The sequence below is a fragment of the Carassius auratus genome, chromosome 40 (assembly GCF_003368295.1).
Source record: "Carassius auratus strain Wakin chromosome 40, ASM336829v1, whole genome shotgun sequence".
Classification (NCBI taxonomy): Eukaryota; Metazoa; Chordata; class Actinopteri; order Cypriniformes; family Cyprinidae; genus Carassius; species Carassius auratus.
This window is the reverse complement of record NC_039282.1, coordinates 15433727-15455960: the sequence shown is the minus strand read 5'-3', so window position 1 is coordinate 15455960 and position 22234 is coordinate 15433727. Positions and strand designations below refer to the sequence as shown.

Here is a 22234-nt window from a genome sequence, read left to right as displayed (position 1 = left end):
TACAAATATTTTGTAACAATATAAACTACTGTTTAATAAATAAATTAATTAATTTATTTTAAAGAAATGCTTTTGTTCAGCATGTTGAAACTGTTAAAGTATTAAAAGCATCTCTTGGAACAGCAAAGTGATAATTAAGACTATATATATATATATATATATATATATATATATATATATATATATATATATATATATATATATATATATATATATATATATATATATATATATATATGTATGTATATATATATATATATATATATATATATGTATATATATATATGTATATATATATGTATATATATATATATATATATATATATATATATATATATATATATATATATATATATATATATATATATATATATATATATGTATATGTAAAAATGTCCTTCAGATAAAATAGTATAAGTGAACTATGTCAACAAGAATATTCAAGTTTCCAGTTGGGACTTTTATTTTTAAATATAGGCCGTTTCCATGTTGTTCTCATCAAATGTGAACTTTTATTTTGAAGTGTGTAGTGTTCCGGTGACCAGCTGCGATCATGCCGACAGTCAGCGTGAAGAGAGATCTGCTCTTTGAAGCTCTGGGACAGAAATATAGTAAGTGTTTCACATATATGTGGTTTAAAGGGAAGAGCCCGTTCACGAGTGTGTTTTTAGAGGGGAAATGTGCTCAGTTTGTGTGTGATTGAGTGATTGTGTCTGCATCTGTTGAGATCACGCAGGAATGTCTTAATAAAACAAATGACATGTTATAGATCACATATACTACTGGTCCATCTCATCATCACTGAACGAATTCATTTCGAGACTCAAAACGAATTTAAATGACATTTCTCCGGTGTGTCGCAGCGATTGCATCAGATTCAGATTATTCCGAAATTTGACTGAATTTAGTAATTATTTTGTCTTATATTTAATGTATGTATTTTTTAATCTGGTGCTGCTTGGCTACTGTAGTGCTTTATGTCTTTTAATCTAGCGTTAGTCTTTATTCTTCATTCATTCATTTGAAAAGCTGATATGTCAAATTCGACGCCCGTTGATGACGCAATCATAATGCGTCTCAAAATTTCATGCTGTGTCTATCTATCTATCTGTCTATCTATCTATTAGTTGTTGCTGATTTGCATGCTTTGAGATGTGCAACGTTTCCCTGTTTGCATTGTGCGTTTATGTGATGGAATTGAATAAATAGTCTTTATTTATTTATTTATTTTTCAATCCACATTTTAGCTGATGAAGAATTTGATGAACTATGTTTCGAGTTTGGCCTCGAGCTGGACGAAATCGTAAGTTATATGAAACTGTATTTGTTTAAAATTAGTTTTTTATTAACAAGTTATTGTAGTTTTACCTTCCATGTAATTATATTTTATATATATATATATATATATATATATATATATATATATGCACACAACATAATTTTGTGTGTATGCATATGATAAGAAATGTATAATATATAGGAATAATGAAATGTTAAAAATATATACATTTAACGTTTAAAACTATAGCATTTTTAAGATTTTTTATGTAGTTTACAAATGATGTATTTATAGTAACTAAGTGATATAAATATGCATCTATAATTTCTATAATATAGACATTTGTGTGTGTATATATAAGAGTTACATAATTAAATATATATATTGTGTCTGTGTCTCATGTGTAGACATCAGAGAAGGAGATCTTGAGCCGTGAGCAGGGAGATGAGAAGGCAGAAGGAGCGTCTGATGTCGTGCTGTATAAGATCGATGTGCCAGCAAATCGCTATGATCTCCTGTGTCTGGAGGGTCTCGTCAGGGGTCTGCAGGTCTTCAAGGAGAAGTGAGACTCAGTGTTTGGATTTCTGCTGTCAGATTCGGTGTTATGGTCTTTAAATGGCTTGGTTTTGTTGTGCTTTTAGGTTGGAAGCTCCCCGGTACAAGCGTGTGAGTCCGGCGGACGGAGGAGAGCCTCAGCGGCTGCTCATAACAGACGAGGTTCATATCAGAGTCGTATTTCAGCTTAGAGGTTTAATTATATTGATTTCCTAAAAGCTCAAGTACAGTGAGAAACCATCAGCCATTGTTAAGAATAGAGAGGGAGATCATTTAAATGAATGTAATGGCAGTGGTGCTGATATTAGATAATATTCTGTGTTTGTCTAGACGGCGTCTGTGCGGCCGCATGCTGTAGCAGCTGTACTGCGCAACATCAGCTTCACTCAGGAACGATACGAGAGCTTCATAGAGCTGCAGGAGAAACTGCACCAGAACATCTGCAGGTGAGTCAGCACTCAGTGGTTTATTATGAGAAGGTGAACTCTGATGTTTTATCACTCTGTTCTTCTCCCATCAGGAAAAGGACCCTGGTTGCGATAGGAACTCATGATTTGGACACCATCTCCGGTCCATTCACATACACAGCCAAACCTCCCGGCGAGATCCGCTTCAAACCGCTCAATCAGAGCAAAGAGTACACCGCCGCTGAGCTCATGAGTCTCTATAAGGTGACATTTGATTGGCTGTTCTGCCCAGAATAGGTTCATTATTGTTAACTAAAGATATAAAAAAATGAACACAATAAATCTTAATGTTGATTAGTTGTTTTATGAATATTTAATGTCTTGTAGACTGACAGTCATCTGAGACACTACCTCCACATCATCGAGAATGAACCTCTCTACCCCATCATATACGACAGTAATGGAGTCGTCCTGTCTATGCCTCCGATCATCAACGGTGAGTTAAACACACACACATGCATTCACAGACACACAGATAGATCATTTCATTCTGTTCATCTTTAGGCTTTGTGATTTTGTTGATCAGTTTTCTGGATCTGTTTATGGAAACACTGTTAGTCTAAAGTTTAGTTTTTCTCTCTCTCAGGGGACCACAGCAAAATCTCATTAAACACAAAGAACATTTTCATCGAGTGCACGGCCACAGACCTCACAAAGGTGAACCGCTTTACCTTTATACTGTTTTGAAATAACTAGTGCTGTCAAATGATTAATCTCAATTAACTTTTATTTTGAATGCGATTTTTGTTTATATAATATGTTTGTGTGTATATGTGTGCGTGTGTGTGCGCTGTGTATATTTATAATGTATAAATGCACACATGCATGAATGTATTTTAGAAAAATGTAGTTTATATTATAAATATTTATATATGATATAATTGATATTAATATAGATATACATATAAAACATGTAAATATTTAAAATAAATATGCTGTATTTATATATATATATATATATATAAAACATAATAAATATACATAATATGCACATACATATTATATAAACAAAAAAGTTTATTCTGGATGCGATTAATCATTTACCAGCACTAGTAATAATACAATATACACACTACAGTTCAAATGTTTGGAGTCTGTAAGATTTTTTATTTTTCTTTTTAAGAAATGAATACTTTTTCAGAAATGATGCATTAATTCATAAGTGACAGTGAAGTCATTTATAATGTTCCAAACGAACGCGGTTGTTTTGAACTTTCAATTTATCAAAACAATCAAACAAAGAACTTCAGCATGCTTTTAAACATGTGTGTGTTTGCAGGCGAAGACCACGCTGGACATGGTAGTGACCATGTTTAGTGAATACTGTGAGGAACGGTTCACGTGAGTGTCCTTGTTTCATAGCATCTCCAGTTTTCATGTTGTTCAGGACTGAGATGTTTATTGTCTCTCTGTTCAGGGTTGAGGAGGCAGAGGTTGTCTATCCTGATGGCAGATTGTGTGTGTATCCCGTATGTATTCAGTTTAAAACTCGTTTGTAATCACACTCATATTCTGAACGGATCACACAGCTGCATTGAATGCAAAAATGCTGCAAAAATTTCTCATTGTTTGCTTACTCTAAGGGTTTTTTTTTACCCACACAAATATATTTTTGTGCTACAGACACAGAGATTAACTTGTATACAGGACTAAATATTAAATATTGTTTGCTGACAGGAGCTGGCATACAGGACGGAGAAGCTGTCTGGGGACTTCATCAACAAAAGAGTTGGGATCAGGTGAGCACATTATAATCAATATTTAATTTGAACCTTTCCTCTGCTTCGGTCAGTAGATTGAACCCTGATCATCACGATATCTCTGTGTTGTCTCTCAGTGAATCGGCAGAAAGCATCGCTCAGCTGCTGACCCGGATGTGTTTGAGGTCCGAGGTCAGCGGCGAGGGCGGTCTGATCCAGGTTGAGATCCCGCCCACACGCTCTGATGTCATCCACGCCTGTGACATCATGGAAGACGCCGCCATAGCGTACGGCTTCAACAACATCGTCAGGAGCACGCCGCGCACATACACCATAGCCAATCAGGTTTGAGAACAACATTGATTCTGACCAGTTCAACTTGAGATCAGTTTAAAGTGACTTTATGGCTCTTACATGTACATCTGTTTTTATATTTGCAGCTCCCTCTAAATAAGCTGACAGAGCTACTGAGGCAAGACCTCGCGGCCGCTGGGTTTACTGAAGCGCTGACATTCGCTTTGGTTAGAAATCACTTCTTTCTCTTATATTCTGCATGGTTTTTTTCCTCAAGAAGTCTGAAAGCACTGAAAGCATTTGTTATTTAGTTTTCATTGCCATTTTCTCCCTCTCTCTGACTGTTCAAATGGAAAAGGTCATGTTTGCAAGATTTGTGCATGTAAATAATCTCTGTTATTAGGGCTGGGTAGACATTTCAAGAATCAAATCTATTCTGATTCAAAAGCTCTTGATTCAATTCAATATCAATTTGTCCGGTTAAATATCAGGTACAGTACTTTAGTAGTACAGTAGACTATTCTTAAGGAAAACAATCTCTCTACTGATGCTGTTAACTATACAGGGATCTCTGTCCGATAGTACATTACTTCATTATTACAGGTTCAAATTAACAACCGAGAATGTGATTTGCTATTTATTTTTAATCGACACTAAAATAAAAACTATGTTGTATACAAACAAAATATGTAATATAATGTATTACATATTTATATACCCATATCATGGAAACAAAGATTATTGATATTGTAAACCCAGTCCGGTTTGCTATGATTGGCCAGCCCCCTCATTAATATGCATCTGGTCTTAACTGTATATTAAACAACATATTGTAATGTTTTTTTTTTTATAGCATTTATAACATAATTTTTGTGTGACTGTGTATTTATAACTGCACATTGTCATAGCAAGCTGACAGATTCAACAAATCACCTTTTAAAATGAGTAAATATAAACAAATCTTGAGTTTGTGAGTCATTTTGAGTGATTAATTTCAATAGTGATTAAATTGAAGTTGCAGCAGATGTTTAATTCTGTGTTGTGACTTATATCTAATGGAATATTGAATGATGATGATGATGATTATTATTGGTTATTGCATTTTGATTTACAGTTACCTGGTAAAAAAAAAAAATGCATGCATGAATCTTTCAAAAAAGATCAGTAACATGCACTTAGAAAATAGATAACAAATAGAAGATCCCCTTATAATCGTCTGATTAAATGACAACATTGGTTGCTCTGTATATTTGTTTTTGTAAACAGCCACAAGAACGATGTAAAAAAAGACGTGTTGTCTATTTTTTTTCCTTTGCATTATTTTCATATTATTATCATATTTTCCATGTCGTGACTGCTTTAAAATGATCTTTTCTTCTCTCTGCAGTGCTCCGAAGAGGATATCGCAGATAAACTCAGGAAAAACATCGCAGAAACCAGAGCAGTCCACATCTCCAACCCAAAGACCGCCGAGTTTCAGGTATATTGAGCCAGAAGAGTCTCCATAAAGATAAATGCACACACAGGATTCATAGATGCACACACATGATTCATAAATACACACACAAGATGCACAAATGCGCACAAAATTCACAAATGCACACACAAAATTTAAAAAGCACAGAAGATTCACAAATGCATACAAAATTCAGAAATGCACACAAAAATCAGAAATACACACACAATTCAGAAATGCAAACAACATTTACAAATGCACTCAAGATTCACAAATGCACAGGACAAGATTCAGAAATGTATTTCTGATGCACACACACATATATCTTGATTCACAAACTGCTTGCGGTCTGTGAACTTCACTGCATTTGTGTGTGAATTTTGAGACTCCCCTGACTTGGCTCAACACACAAATACTTTTTTTTAAACAGGGAATGATCAGCAACCAATCAGATATCTCCCTTCTTTTAGCCAATCACAAGAATGCACCCCATGTGGGGGGATTGTTTACTTATAAGCCAATCACATGAACGTGTTTACACAGCAATTGTATTAAATTGTATGAAAATACAGATGTTTAGATTACAATTCAGGTTTATTTTTTATTATTTTTTACAAAATATAAATTTAAAAATGTCTCAATACATATAGCCCAGTGACTGCAGAAAAAAAGTTAACCATGGATTCATAAATTTGCAATAGGCAATTATTTCATTTTATTGAAATATTTTAATGAAAGTAAAAAAAAATGTTTAAACCTTTTTGAATATTTAAATATATCTAAATATTCTTTTGGATGCAATATAGAAGTCACTTTAATTATAATATTCAGTCCCTACATGAAGAGAGAGTCAGTGGTCCGCTGCGAGAGGAAAGTGACTCTTCCGGCTGCGAAAGTGGGTCTCCGGCTGTCGTTCGCTTAGGAAAGTGAGTTGATCGCTGCTTGAGGAAAGTGAATCGTTCGCTGAGGAAAGTGAGTCGCTCGCTGGGTGAGGAAAGTGAGTCGTTCGCTGCGTGACTCGTGAGGAAAGTGAGTCGTTCGCTGCGCAAAGTGGGTCGCTGGCTGTGTGAGGAAAGTGAGTCGTTCGCTGCTTGGCTTATAAGTAAACAATCCCCCACGTGGGGTGCATTCTTGTGATTGGCTAAAACAAGGGAGATATCTGATTGGTTGCAGATCATTCCCTGTTTAAAAAAAGGCATTTGTGTGTCGAGGCAAGTCAAGGGAGTCTCAAAATTCACACACAAATGCAGTGAAGTTCACAGACCGCAAGGAGTTTGTAAATCAAGATATATGTGTGTGTGCATCAGAAATACATTTGTGAATCTTGTCCTTTGCATTTGTGAATCTTGAGTGCATTTGTAAATGTTGTTTGCATTTCTAAATTGTGTGTGTATTTCTGAATTTTGTGTGCATTTCTGAATTTTGTATGCATTTGTGAATCTTCTGTGCTTTTTAAATTTTGTGTGTGCATTTGTGAATTTTGTGTGCATTTGTGTATCCTGTGTGTGTATTTATGAATTATGTGTGTGCATGTATGAATCCTATGTGTGCATATGTGACTGTAGTGTGTGCATTTATCTTTATTGAGACTCTTCTGGCTCCATACAGGTACCTACAGAAGATTCATTTGGGATTTCTCACATCTGTCCAGTAGTCGGTGCTTTCACAGGGTTAAATCAGTTAGTAGTGAGGTTATACTAACTAACCCGTACTTTCCTGTAGGTGGCGCGCACCTCTCTTCTCCCGGGACTCCTGAAGACGATCGCTGCCAACAGGAAGATGCCCCTTCCTCTCAAACTGTTCGAGATTTCAGACGTCGTCCTGAAGGATGAAACAAAAGGTGTGTTCGATGTCCTCGTGCTAATATGCTAATAATTCTGCAGTCACTGAACTTCATCTGTCTGGCAGACGTAGGAGCCCGTAACAACAGACGTCTGTGTGCCGTTTACTACAACAAGAGCCCGGGATTTGAAGTCATCCATGGACTTCTGGACCGGGTCATGCAGCTACTAGACGTCAAACCGGGCCGTAATCAAGGATACCACATCCAGGCGGCCGAGGGTGAGTCATAAATGTTAAAAGTCAACATGGTGTCCTTCCTGTGATCGCTTCCTACACCTGTTTTATGAGCTCTCCGAGTCATATTCAAAGCGGTTAATATTTAATAGCATTTATGTGTGTGAAGTAGGTCAGCAAAATCAAAATAGAAGGTGTTATATAATTATTTTGGAGGGACTTTTTTTATTTGTTACTGGATTTTGATTTGTATTATGTTTCTGTTCTTGTTTTCCTCCTTTTATTTTCTCTGGATGGAGGAAAGAAGCTAATTAACATCTGATATTTCTATATTTAATTATTTTATTCATGTTCCTGGTCTTATTGTGAATTATTATTCAGTGCATTTTAAGTGTTATTATTATTAACTAAATCTTAAACAATTAAATTATTTTTATTAATTTCGAAAAAAAGGTCAACTGAAATAAAATGATAAAAAATCAAATGTATCATAAACTAAGTTATATGTATATTATATAGTAAAAATAATATTAAACGAATAAAATAAACTTAAAACGTAAAATAATTTGAGGTACTAAAATTTACTCAAAAATAAATGAGAGCTAAATATTAAAATAAAACAAACTAACATATAAAAGACAAGCATAAAACATTAACATTAAAATATAAAAATAATATTAAAATATTAAAGTAATTCAGAATATTAAAAAATACTATAATAGTATATAATAAATGCTTAAATTACACTGTGCATGTTGTTATTGATTAAAAATGTAATTCTTTATTTTATGTTTATTATATTTCTTACAGACTCCACCTTCTTTCCCGGCCGCTGTGCTGAGATCTTTTCATGTGGCAAAAGCATCGGACACCTCGGGGTCCTTCACCCTGATGTCATCAGTCGCTTTGAGCTGACTATGCCCTGCTCAGCCATCGATATCGACATCGAACCCTTCCTGTGATGTCATAATGCAAATAACCTTAGCCACACCCCTCCGCTTTAGGCTCCTCCCAGCCATACATTACTGTCACGTCTATCTTTTGGAAAATGAGTAATAGCCCCATCAGCATGTGTTACTGTATGTTCAGGGTAAAAATCTATGTTTTAATAAAACTCAACTTGTCCACTGCTAGTATGTTATTCAATGTATTAAACATCATGACTGTCTGTTTGTGTCCAGCACATCACAGACACAAATAAATATGGATGAATGCAACAAACATGCCTAGATTTGTTGGTTTTTCAAGCAATTTAATCTAATGTGGCATACTATACTTTATCTAAAGCGAACTGAATATTCTATCTGTGCATTTATTTTTAAATCAAGTCGAAGTTCGATGTTTACCTGTATGTCGGTATGTTGCACTGAAGTGGTCAGAGGTTTGTTAAACCAATTTAGCTGCACTGATGTTAGGAAACCAAGTGTGTATGTCTATAAGTGTATGTGTGTGTGCTTTGTATGAGTAATCACAGGTATATTTGAAGTGGTTTGTGTATATTTCAGCTGTAAGTCATTAAGCAGGACTCCTGCCCACTGATTAACTAGCCCAAATCTGTGTGTTTGGTTTGAGTTGATACCAAGGAAGTGTCTGGTTTAACAGGTTATCCGACAGGTCAGGGCGAGAGAGTTGGGCTCCAGCAGAAACCAGACTTGTTTACATACATGCTTCCGCTCATACTGTATGCTTAAAATGAGCTCAATAGCTTCCCATACTTGTTAGTTTCATACTAGCTGTTTAATGCATTTGATTTTATTCTGAGTGTTAGAAGGGGAGTAGGTGTGCCTTTCGTGTCTGAACTACACGTTTAAGAGGGTGAGTGATTAGAGGCTATTATCTTTAACTTGTGTGTGTGTGTGTGTGTGTGTACGCTGCATCTGTGAGGGTTTGTGGCTACATGAGAGGCGTGTTTGTGGTTTCTGTAATAAAGAACCGTTAAACCCTCTTTAGCAGACACTCCTCAGCACATCAACAGAGTTAAAAACAGTGACAGGAGAGAAAAGACACTGTTTTTACTGTGTTTATTCATTTCTTTTACCACATTTGTAAAAGCTCATAAACACACATCCTGAGTATCATACCTGGCAACTCAAATTACAAATAATGTTCTTCAGTATTTTGTAATAAATACCAAATGAATAACATAACAAAACAAAAAACAGATTTGAGGCAGTCAAAATCACTGTGTTGGTAAAAATGGTAATTATTAAACATCATCTGTGATCACTAACATCATCATCTATCTTTTTGCATTGTCATTGTGATGTCACAAAACTGAACTCAGACCTTTTTCTTCAAGGACCGCACTGCGACCACATCCGCAAAATTTGAGCAATATTTTGAGGGCCACTGAAATCCCTCAACAATGGTAAAAGTGATTGTATCTACTCTGTGGGTTTAAATGCAAAATCTAACTTTTCATGCAACACTTTAAAAAAAAAAGCCATGTTATATCCATTTACTCTTATTACCTCAGAAAATAATATCAATTTGTCTAACAGTTTTACCTGATAAAAAATGCTTTTAGATTGGAAGACTATTGGGCAACGACCATAACTTTGCACCACTGACTTAAGTTATGGGTGAAAGTAGGAATCAACAGTTTCCTATAGAGGTGAAATGTGTAATGTTAAAATATATAATATAACATAATATTCCAGGCATACATTGAATTATCCCACAAAAAAGTATGATCGAAACTTGACTATTTAATGATCAATGTCAGCACAGACTTGACAAGTGGCGTTTCAATCCTTAGTTGATTCGTTTGAGTTAGAATCGTTTGCAAGAGTGTGATTCTAATCATATTGAGGCTGTGAATGAACTAGTGAGTAGATGAGGTTATATGTTTGGTGGGATGACGTCTAGTGTCCCACAATACATTTGTAGCAAGCAACCATCTTTTTCAAGTAAAAGCTCGAAAACAAAAATCAGTGGGCTATTATTTACGTATTTTATGTTGTAGAATAAAACGTGAGAATAACTTCCGTAAACACAAAAACCTGTTAAAAAAAAAACATTGACTTTGGGAGGGTGCAACTGGAAACTACACTATTTTTTCACAAACAAAAATGTTAACTCTTAAAGGAAATTTGCATTAGTCATTTTTCAAATGATTTGTAAGCGTTTCTGATTTCAGTTGGTGACACAGAAATTACACTGTTCACCTTTAGCTTGTATTTCACCAAGAATATTCCCCCTTCAATATCAAGCCACAAAATGTAATTCGGTTTTCAAATACAGCTAGTAGGTTTAACAGACTACCGTTCAATTATATGTGCCAACCAATCCTGAATAAAGACTACAAGTGGATTTCTCCCTCAGAATGAATTACAGAGTGAGATTATGTTCAAACTTGCCTGTAAACACTGTGTATTTACACTGAATTTCCCAAATCCCAGAGTCCCATCATCACATAGACTCTGTTCACTAAGATACTGTTGACCAGTCCGATGGTAACATACGTGCTGAACTTATACGGCACCTCGATCTCTTTCCTCCTGCGTGCATCAACGTCACTCACAGACGCTCCGTTAATTCGACAGAGCACCCGCAGACTCGCCCAGCGCACCGTCTGCCGGGTCAGGACCAGCATCCCCACCCCGACCAGGAACCGTGCAACACCGAGACCCAAGGCCACGAGGGTCAGCGGTGGGAGGGTCACTGGAAAAGGCCCGGCTAGGTCAAAGGTCAAGCCCAATCGCTCATTCACCCAGTATCCGACTGAACTTCCCGAAAAGCACGCTAAAATAATGGTGGTGTCCCCCCGTGTGGTGCTGTAATGGTCCAGCTCGGGGTACTTATAGGCCAGGAAGAGGGGCAGAACCAACCCCACCACGGGGGAGAGAGGATTGTGCAGCTGCAGGTAGTCAATGGTTCCCCAGTACGGGTACGACACAGCCATGATGACAGCGGAAATAAAAACACCACAGATCACATCCTGAGAGGAAGGAGAAAGATTTCAGTCATTACTGTCAGACTCTGTGATTCTAGCTTCATGCAGCACAGCTTCATGCATGCATTATTGCATTGCTATGTAGTTGCTAGGGATGTTTTTAGCTGTTTGCAGGGTGTTCTAAATTATTTTTTCTAAATGGTTAGTTTACTTACAATGTGACATATAAAGCTCCATTTAAAACAACAGGTTATTAGCGGTTTAGAAAACCTAAACTAATAGGTTTTTGTATAATATTACACATAAAATGTTTGCTGATACAAATCTTTTAATATATAAAAATAAATATTTATATTAATATTATTTTCATTAAAAATGTATTATATTAATATCTCCAAGCATGACCAATAGGCCAGATGTTTGCCTCAGTATGATGCAGCACTACAGCTGTGCTGTATTAAAGTAACTAGAGTTCAAATCTATAGAGACCAGCCAGAACATATGAATTATACAAGAGTATAAATGTTTCATATAAAATGCAAAAGTCTCTCCTCCAGTCTTACCAGAGCAGAGTGCATGCCGGTATAAAGACGGCTCAGACCCACCAGCGCAGACAGAACCACGGCCACAATCAGTCCCAGTTCAAACGGGAACTAACACGCACAAAGACAGAAATGAACAGTTCAATCAAAAATTAGCAATTTAGCATCATTCACAGTCAATCTGATGTCATTTTTTATCAAAAGTGGACAAGTTTGAATGTAAACAAATACAAATTTGATTTGAAAGCTATAGCAGAGGGGAAGATGTTCGATTAAAAATGTGCTAAATCTGATCCATTATTCATAAAAAGCTATCTTTTAGCATAATATTTGGAATATAGTGCACAAGTCATGTGAACTACATTGAATGCCACTTGTTTTTTCCTCTCAATCCGTCTTTCCAGATGAAAATTCAGATCACTGACAACACTGTAAGTGTTTACATATTCATGAAGTTGCCCCACCCCCTCTGTTCTGTCTCTCTCCATCAGTCCCTTGCTCATTTCCTTTCCTCTCCTCCCTTTCTTTCTTCATCTGTCAACTGGGGGTCTTTTACAGGAAGTTAATGAAGAACGTCTCCTGAATGGGCACGAAGGAATGTGCGAGAGTAGAGCTCATGTATAATTGACTGGAATGGATTTTTTTATCGTAAATCATACACCATACAAAGAATAATTTTGGTTTTAAGTAGGGCGACATTTTCAAAACTGAATATCTGGACTAGTAACAAACTCCTTTTTTTCTAATGCTCACGACGCTGAGTTTGTTTGGTCCAGAATAGAGTAAAAACTGCAATATTGTAAAATATTATTACAATTTTAAATAAACTGTTTTCTGTTTGAATATATTTTTTAACTGTACTTTAAAGCTGTATTTTCAGCATCACTCCTCCAGTCTTCAGAAATCATTCTAATATACTGATTTACTGCTCAAGAAACATTTCTGATTATTATCAATGTTGAAAACAGTTGTGCTGCTTCATATTTTTGTGGAAACTGTGATGCATTTTATTTTTCAGGATTCTTTGATGAATAAAAAGTTCAAAAGAACAGCATATATTTAAGAAAGAAATGTTATAACAAATGTATTTACTGTCACTTTTCTTCAATTTAATGCATATTTGCTGAATGAAAGTATTACATTTGTAAAAAATTCTTACAGTCCCCAAATATTTTATGACAGTGTAAATATTTCTCTGACTGCAAAATATTTCATCATTATACATCTTATTTTGTACATTTAACTTAATATATTAAATATGAAACTTCAACACACATACTTTATCATATAAATAAAATTAACTAAAATATAATAACATTTAAAAACTGCAGCCTGTATAAACAAATAAAAAATAAGCCTACAAACAAAAACAGCACTTTGAAAAGGAATGCAACTTTACAGTCCACTAATAAAGTTTTATAATGCTTATATGTGTGCTACTGTGTGACTCTAGAGTCAAAGGGTTGAGAGCTGACTCATGGCTCCATCTATAACCGACACTGATTGACAGTCATTAACTGGGAGTTCATTATAATGGCACACAGCAGATTTGTGGGCGGGACTTGGGCTGACCGATGGTGACAGATGGCTCCGCCCCTTCAGTGAACTGTGCAAAAACAAGCCACATTCAAAACATTCTCAGTCTAGTATGTGTGTCTGACCTTCACTCTCTCCTGAGCGCTGAGAAGCAGTGTAAATGAGATGGCCGTCGCTGCCATGGCGTGCGTGGATGGCATCCCGTACTCCGCATCCACACGCGTCTCCAGTTTGACCACGGGGGGAGATGGAGGACGCGGCAGCTTTAAAATATCCTTCATCACTTGCCCAATATACATCACCACCTGCAGAGAGATAGAGAGGCAGAAAAAGGAGATGTAAATGAGGCAAAGGGGAAATACTAAATAAGTTGCTGATAATACACTCTCAGAAAAAAAGTTACAATAGCTGTTACTGTAGTGATAACCTTTCAAAGGTAATAATATGCACCATTTAGTTCAGGGTTATTTTAGTATCATTATTATATTATTATATAATAGTTTGGTTTAATTATATTTTCAATTGTTTGGGTTTTCTTTTTTTTTTTAGTTAGTTTATTTTATTTCAAGTAACAAAAATTGCTGTGGAAACTAAATGTAAACAGCACAAAGTGAAGAAAGATCTAAAATAGAAACACTGAGGAAAATGAGGAAAACAGCTGTCCAAATTAAATTTGGTTTTGTTTCTGTCTATTCGAATGGATTTATTCTTGTTGCATATAAACAAAGACCATATATGGTGACTTAATTACAGGGTGTGTGTGTGTTTTATCAGCCACTCACAGCCCACACATTGACAAGCCGCCTGCACAGAAACGGGTCGAGGTTCCAGTGGATGCAGGGGAGGAAGGTGATGTAAAAGACCTCATGCCCCAGAGTGGCTGATGTCACAAACAGGAAGTAGAAGAGCCAGTTCCTCACCTCATAATGAGGCCTGTGATGTTCCTGAACACAGAGAAATTGCTTCATCACATCAAACCACAAATCACACTTATTTTCCACTATACCAGATATATACAGGCATACGCTTTACAGTGTTTTAGAGGATTGTAGCAACATGAAAGACTCACTTTTTTTTTTTTTTTTTTTAAATCTGTGCATCATATATATTACATATTTCACCCCGATTATGAAAATATATTAAAGTTTAATGACATTCGCAACCAACTGAATCCACACTAAAAACTGATATTTAAAAACAAATATTATTATTAAAGTATGTAATTAGGTTAGTGACATGCCTTTCAGTTTAAAGCACATTGTATATATTAACAACTTACGTTCATTTAGAAAACAGTTTTAATGTATCTAGATGAGACATCAAAAATTGCTTTATAAACTTCTGACAGGCTAAACCAACCAGAAAAACAGGAAAATGTAGTTTGATATTTCTTTTTTTTTTTTTTTAACACAGCCTTAGCATTCGGGAGCCTCTCGACTTAAATCCACCTGAATGAAGAGTTTCAATTAAATCTGGTTTACTTACTTCGCCTTTGGTTTCATACTGTGAACTGGCGGATTTATAGTTGGAGTTACTGTCGTGTGCGCGTGACGTCCCGTTCGCCACCTGCTCCGCTTTGCGCCGGTGGATCGTGACCGGTCCGTCCTTACCGGATCCATTCGAGTGTACGAGTCCGTTTTGACTAACATACGAGCACGTGTCTCTCGGAACCAGACCGCAGCTCCGCTGGAAGCCGGCCACCAGCTCGGGGCTGTTCAGGTACGAGATGAACCCCCACATGTTGAGCTTCCGCGCCCAGCCCAGTGCGCGCTCACAGGTGAGTTTCACAGCTTCAGGTGACAGCGCGTGAAAGAGTGCTGACGTAGAAACGCATGGCTGTCCTGATTGGCTGACATGTTTACGCACGGAAAATTACCTGCTTATCGTACCAGTCACAGATGAGTCATTCCCGGCATACATGCAGAACCTTTGACTCTCTGTGCCTTTAAAAAATATTCTAGGGTTATTAAAGTCATTTAATGACGAATATTTCTATATATGAAAGTAATTTTCAGAAATATGTTCTGATGAAGCCCAGGCTTCTATCTTATTTGAGTATTTAACAAAAAGAAAGAATTAGCGATTGACTGTAATGATGTCAACTTTGTGTTCATTTCGATTTCATATTTTATATGATATAATAACACTTTGTATGCCACTTTATCTAATGGGATGTATAATTTAAGAGTGAGACAAATTAACCAAATCACAAAACATCACAGCAATTACCAAATCCTTTGCTAAAGCTCAAAAAATTGTAATTTGGATCATAATGATCGTCCCCCTTCGTTTCTAGTTTATACAAATGTCTTAAAAGAATACTCTTCTTCTACAATTTTATATGCACTGCATGGTACAGGTTATGTAATATATGAACAATTTTGAAGCTTTATTTTGTTCCTGAAATCCAACCTAAATCTTTTGGGGCCCAGGTGTTTGTATTGTGGTTGTTGTTTTTCACACCAAAAATGCACTTCCTTGGAAGATGATAGCATTTGGCAAATGCTTTTTGCTATTTTACGTTCAAAAGACTAAAAATACTAACAGGAAATTAATATTAAGGGTTATTTTGATTAGTTACAATAAAAAATGAAGAAACATTTAAAATAATTATTAATAAACTGCCACTTTTTCATGTCAGAAGTGGAGAAAAGTGTGTGATTTCCATTTTTTTGTTTCAATATAAAACCCAAAAAGGAAGCATGCTTATTTATTTGAATGGAGGGTGTCTGAGAAGTCTGTTAATGAATCTGAAATAGTAGGCAAGTCTTATCTTTTTTTTTTATTCTGGATTATAAGTGTCCAGGACAACAACGTGAGCTGCTGAAATGTCAAACAGGTGAATGACTCAAAATGGGGAATAAACGCACAGCTTTCATTTCAATGGAGTCGGGAATGATGCATTAAAGAAAAACAGCAAAGGTTTGAACAGCAAAGAAGGAGTTAAATCTACTGACGCAAACAGCATCATTTAGGCGAAAGGCTCGCGCTGTTTGACCCGGGCGCGTGTCTGATGCTTTGATTGAGGTCTGATGCCCGCGTCCCGCATCTTTCTGCGCTCGCAGCCGCCCATCGGTTCTGGATGAGAGCGATTAAAGTTGCCCTTCAGGCGGCATTACATCACCTCCCGCCCGGACCGGAACGATACGGTTAATTATTTACTCAGTGTGCACGCTTTTAAAAATGCCTGACACAACAAATGTCCGGTTTTAACGGCTTTCGCTGACAGGATAAAGAGAAGAAAAGGTGGCTGGCGTGACTGGCTGGCACCCATTGTGTCGGGGATGTGAAGCGGCGCGAGATGCCATGGCAGCGGCGGATGCAGCAGCAGCTAACGGGCCGGAGCCGCCCGGTCTCCCGGTACCCAAGGCGTTTCCCTACGAGGAATACGAGTGCAAAATCTGCTACAACTTTTTCGACCTCGACCGTCGGGCGCCTAAGATCTTGGAGTGTCTGCACACGTTTTGCGAGGAGTGTCTGCACGCGCTGCAGCTGTGCGAGGAGGGGCCGTGGCGCATCAGCTGCCCCGTGTGCCGCCACCGCACGCCCGTACCGGACAACCGGATCCAGAACCTGCCGAACAACACTAAGGTCACGGAAGACTTCCCTGTGTACATCGACTCAAACCCCGTGCCTCAGGATGCTCTTCCGTCCCACCGGCCTCCGCTGCATCCGGCGCTCGTGGCGCTCCGGCGCGAGGAGGACGCGTCTGTGGCGTCCATGGCTGGGCACGCGACGCCGTCCACTACGACGGTGTCCACCGCGACCACGCTGTCCCAGGAGTCGGTCTCGCGTTACGAGAGCTGCCAAAACTGTTGCTGTCTCGCGCTGACCACCGGATGCGTGTGCGTCATTTTCTCTTTACTGTCTATGCTAGTGCTGCTCTTCATGGGCCTCATTTTCTTATTCAGCCACGGCGAGCCGCTCTCGTCCGCGGGACCCCTCTGTCTGTCGGTGGCCAGCATCCTCGCCATGGTGTCTGCGGTGGTAACGTGGCTCCTCTACTGGCTCAAAGACCGAACGGAGCACGAGACGGGCCGCTCCTCGGCCACCACTAGCGCGAGCCGGAGAAACGCGTGACAGAAGATCAGAAGCGTATGACAAGCCCTTTCAGTAGGCTATTTATTTCTTAGTACCGGTTAGTTTCTTTTCGTGTTACTACTATCAGTATCTTTAAACGAGTTAGATGTGCCAGCTAGTATCTATCCCAGTATACTGGGAATTTTTTTGCTTGTTGCTAGTTTAAAAATACATTTCACAAGTTCACAAACAATTATAGAGAACGTCAAGTAACACTGAATTAAACGTGGAATTTTGAAAGTATTTTCTTGCAAAACGTGTTTTTGCAACTATTTTTTACAGCGTAAGTCCATTAGTAAAAAATTTATCTCACAAGTTACAATTGCATATTTGCGTAATTATTATAAACTGATTTGTTAACGTTACTTTATGCATTAATTAACAATGAGAAATACATTTGTCTAGTGCTCGAATTGGGTCAAAGCCACCTTCAAATATAAATAAATAGGCTATATTTGTTATTTTTTATCGTTGAGATGAGAAATGAGATGCATTCAGTGAGCACGCGACTCATCTGAACGCTTCTGATTGGCGGCTGCATTCATAAACTCAACGGAATTGTATGTGATTAGCTATAATGCGCAACAATGTGTAAAAAGAAATCTGATGTAACAAGAGCAGGTCTAATCTTTTACAGCAATTGACCCCTACCCCCACCCACCAGTTCAAACACTGCATTTTCACTGCGCAGTATTTATTAAAGTTATCTACTTAATAAAAATACAACTTTTCTTTGTGTTCTGCTTGGGGTCTATTCCGCGGATATCATTGGGAACAAGATTTGATTTTAATTTTTTATCTGTAAATGTTGAAATGGACATTAACTAAGTTTAATAAATGCTTCAGAAGTAATTTTTTCATTTGAACTAATTCTAACAACCGGAACCTTACTGAAAATGTACATGAAATTCACACTGTCTGTTCAGTTAGTACTAGGGAAACTGTAAAATATACTAGTAACTCATTGAATAGCAAATTTCAATAACTAAAGAAGTACTAGTATCTAATGAGGATCTAATAGATCACTTATTGGTATGGGCCAGTGCTTCCCCACGAGGAGTATGAGTGCAAAATCGACTACTGTTTCAATTATTTTAGCCCAAAATCATGGAGTGCTAACTGCAAGGAGTGTCTGCATTTGTTGCAGTTATACAAGGAGAAGCCATGGCACATCAGATATCCCCATATGCCTCACGTACCAGACTACCGGGTACAGAACCTGCCCTACGGCATCCGCAGCAACCGGATACATGTGCGCCATCTTCTCCTGTCTGTCCAGTCTTGTGTTTCTCTTCACGGCCTCATATTCACGCACGGCTGCCTGAGGTTTTTCTGCTAGGACACCTGCGTGAGCTTGAGAAGAACTGACTTCATACATCCACTCAAAATCATCAAAACATCAGTTGTTTAAAGATAGTTGCAAAAACATTCTGGGTAAAACCCCACAGCTGCTATTTGATATTCAGACTTTGGTTGTGGAGCCACTATAGTGGGGTCCCAAAGTCCAACAATGAGACCACAAGTGAAAATGCATATATTTTGTATTGTTTTATAATTTAATCCAACTTTATTATTAATTCATTTTAAATTAATGCATTTGGCAGATACTTTGTTCCTAAACAATTTACATTGCATTTAAGCTATACATTTTATTAATTCCTCCATTCCCTAGGAATCCCTAGGAATGGCATGTGCAAAGTTTAATTGAAAAACTGCTCAGTGTCACAAATTTGCATGCTGACTTAGTACTTCTTTTATAGTTTATGTCATGACCTTCTTCTTCTTCTTCTTCTTATTTTGTTTTATCCAAATAATTCGGTTTATATCCAGGTTTAAATAATAAAATGTGCTCTCAGACTTTTGGACCCCACTGTAGGCCAACATAATACAGTTGTTCAAATACGTGTTTCAAATGAGACGTGCACTTATTTGGCATTTAAAATTAATATTCACTAATAAAGTCTGGTGGCTAGGTAAAACACTTATTTGACACAATTTATCAGATGATATTCTCCAAATTGCTGCTGGGTGTTGTTTTCCTCTCCTTTATCATATTCAAAAAAGATCTCTTTGTTCTCATGGATCAATAGATTTATTAGGGAAACTGCACATTTGATACCCCCTCTGTTCTCCACTTCACCTATGCATCTATCACGGTAAAACCGTGTCGTCTGTGTGTGCTTTTAATGTGCGTAGCATCACAATGCATTGACCTTTGTACTTTACCACCTCGTTCATCAGATGTTTGTATCATGCAAACCTGTGATGAGCAGTCCCTGATGCCCTGCATGATGTTAAACAAACACTAGATACTGAACTGTGCTTGAAAACCAAGGTCAGCCTTCACTGCTTGACGAAAGCTTCCTTGTTAATCGAATCAATACTGCTGATTTCTACATTAAGCAATAGCAAATCAGTCATTTATTAAGGGTATTTGATATGATGATGTTTCATGTAAAAATTGTTGGTTGAAATCTATACACGCCGTATTCAGATCTACGTTAAAGGCATACTCATATTTAATGTTGCACAACAAAATTTTGTGGGCGAATTCCAGTCATTCAAATAGACATAGGAAAAGTTGGCCGCTGCTTGCTATAAAAGTGACTTTTGTGCAAGCTGTGCATTATAAATCTGAGAATGGACTATTTTTGTCCATGAAATTTCACTAATGTGTGTGCATAGCAGGTGAAGCAAGCAGGAATCTGACACCTGAGGAGCAGCTAGAGTTTTACTGTGTCCTTGCAGTGACAGGATGCAGTCATAGAGAAACCACTGATAAAGACTCACACACATGGGACCGCCGCCAAGACGTGCTTTCGAGTGTTTACTGACCCACTTATGATATTCTGCATCTCTCCTATAGGCCATTTGTCTTGGTGTCACAAACTGAAATATTCATCCAGCTAACTATAGCTTGTTAACCTGAGTGCAAAACACATTCTAACTAACCCGCTTTGGCATTATACTGAATATAACGTCTAGCTGTTTGTTTAGAGTTAATGGTTTGATGACGACGATTAAAGGAAACTTTATGGCCTAAATTTCCTTCCACTAGGGTAAAGGTGATTTCTTTAGAATGGTAAACATACTTGATCATTCTCTTAAAGGGATAGTTCATCACCCTCATGCTATTCCTGAATCCACTTGTTTAATCTGTGGAACTCAAAAGGAGAAATATTAAAAACCTCATGCTCTAAATAGGACAAGAGTAAACATGAGGGTGTTTAAATCATTTTCAATCACTACTTCTTTAAATGAGCTCTTACGTGCCTTTACTTTTTATTTATTGGTTTATTTATTAAAGGAATGGAATTTTTGAATAGGAATTAACAAGTGAAGTTTATATAAGCTTACTATTTGATAAGTTGTAGGCAGATGTGATGGATCAATCCAGGTCTGCCCTCTTCTGGTGGACTTCTAGTGATGCAGTCAGTTGTGTGTAGTCATGGTTTTGATTAGGTTTTTGTAAGGAAGGTTTTACAAAGTGAATTATTGCAGCAGTGATTTATACACGCTAAGGTTATTTTCATGAGTGTTAGGGATGTAAACAGTAAACAGTGTCTGCGGCTATCGTGCTGTACAAAGCCACATTTGTAAAGAAAGTAGTGTAATGTGCATTGCAACAGTGTTTTAGTCACCAGCTTCACAGCTCCTCCTGCAATTCTGCTGAGGAAAATATGTCATAATAGTTTATACCGTGACCTCAGTTTACTGCCTTTTTGATCCCCGCTGAAAAGACCAACAACAAGATTTGGGGTCAGTAAGATTTTTGTTTGTTTTTAAAAGAAAGAACGCATTATATCAATCAAAAGTTACAGGAAAGACATTTAAAAAGTCACAAAAGATGTCTGTTATAAAGTAAATTATTCAGAAGTTTCTATTCATCAAAGAATCCTGAAAAATCATGGATTTCACAAAAATAAGCAGCAACAAATTTGATCACAAACAAAAATGTTTCTCGAGTAGCAAATCAGCACATTATGATTTCTGAAGATCATGTGACACTGAAGACTGGAGTAATGATGCTGAGAATTCAGCTGCGCATTATATTACATTTCAACATTTTACATTTTAAAATGCATTTAAATAATATCAATTTTAAAATGCATCATATTTGATAAAATAAACAGTGAACATTAGAGACTTGTTTCAAAAACCTTGAAAAGTCTTACCAACTCCAAAGTTTGAACAGTAGTGTAAACCGCTGGTTAGTCTTGTTGGAAAACGCAGTATTTTTGTGAAGCTGGTGGACCAAGAAAATCTTGCTGGTTAAGAAGCCTGGAAGGGACACCAGCATTCAAAGCTCAATATATGCTGTCTTTTCAACAGGGATGTGGATAAGTAGAAGAGATAAGATGCTCGTCTTCTGTCCTGGTCCAGATGTTTCATAGGCTAGATGTGAGCCTGAAAA

General features: G+C 37.1%; 3 protein-coding genes across 4 annotated transcripts; 2 read left to right on the top strand and 1 right to left on the bottom strand.

Annotated features, from left to right (window-relative positions):
* Positions 1 to 509: 509 nt before the first annotated feature.
* LOC113058693 (phenylalanine--tRNA ligase beta subunit-like) lies at positions 510 to 8988 on the top strand. Its single transcript, XM_026226846.1, has 17 exons — positions 510 to 611; positions 1248 to 1303; positions 1687 to 1841; positions 1921 to 1996; positions 2165 to 2280; positions 2355 to 2505; positions 2629 to 2737; positions 2888 to 2958; positions 3581 to 3642; positions 3719 to 3770; positions 3979 to 4040; positions 4139 to 4346; positions 4442 to 4522; positions 5683 to 5775; positions 7474 to 7591; positions 7660 to 7812; positions 8578 to 8988. Exons 1-17 carry the CDS (start codon positions 554 to 556, stop codon positions 8727 to 8729), a joined length of 1773 nt encoding a protein of 590 aa, XP_026082631.1. The 5' UTR covers positions 510 to 553; the 3' UTR covers positions 8730 to 8988.
* A 783-nt stretch (positions 8989 to 9771) lies between these two features.
* LOC113058699 (sphingosine-1-phosphate phosphatase 2-like) lies at positions 9772 to 15629 on the bottom strand. Its single transcript, XM_026226855.1, has 5 exons — positions 15226 to 15629; positions 14523 to 14684; positions 13866 to 14045; positions 12226 to 12315; positions 9772 to 11707 (listed from the first exon to the last, which is right to left on the bottom strand). The coding sequence occupies exons 1-5, from the start codon at positions 15478 to 15480 to the stop codon at positions 11144 to 11146; spliced, it is 1251 nt and encodes a 416-aa protein (XP_026082640.1). The 5' UTR covers positions 15481 to 15629; the 3' UTR covers positions 9772 to 11143.
* Positions 15630 to 16444: 815 nt separating this feature from the next.
* Positions 16445 to 21833, top strand: LOC113058705 (E3 ubiquitin-protein ligase RNF182-like). Of its 2 annotated transcripts, XR_003278019.1 has the most exons (2): positions 16445 to 17878; positions 18968 to 21833. XR_003278019.1 is itself a non-coding variant. In XM_026226863.1 (1 exon), the coding sequence occupies exon 1, from the start codon at positions 17047 to 17049 to the stop codon at positions 17818 to 17820; it is 774 nt and encodes a 257-aa protein (XP_026082648.1). In that variant the 5' UTR covers positions 16445 to 17046; the 3' UTR covers positions 17821 to 18551. The 2 variants fall into 2 exon arrangements, 1 of the variants encoding a protein (XP_026082648.1); XM_026226863.1 differs by lacking the exon at positions 18968 to 21833 and having other exon boundaries at positions 16445 to 18551.
* The last annotated feature ends 401 nt before the right edge of the window (positions 21834 to 22234 follow it).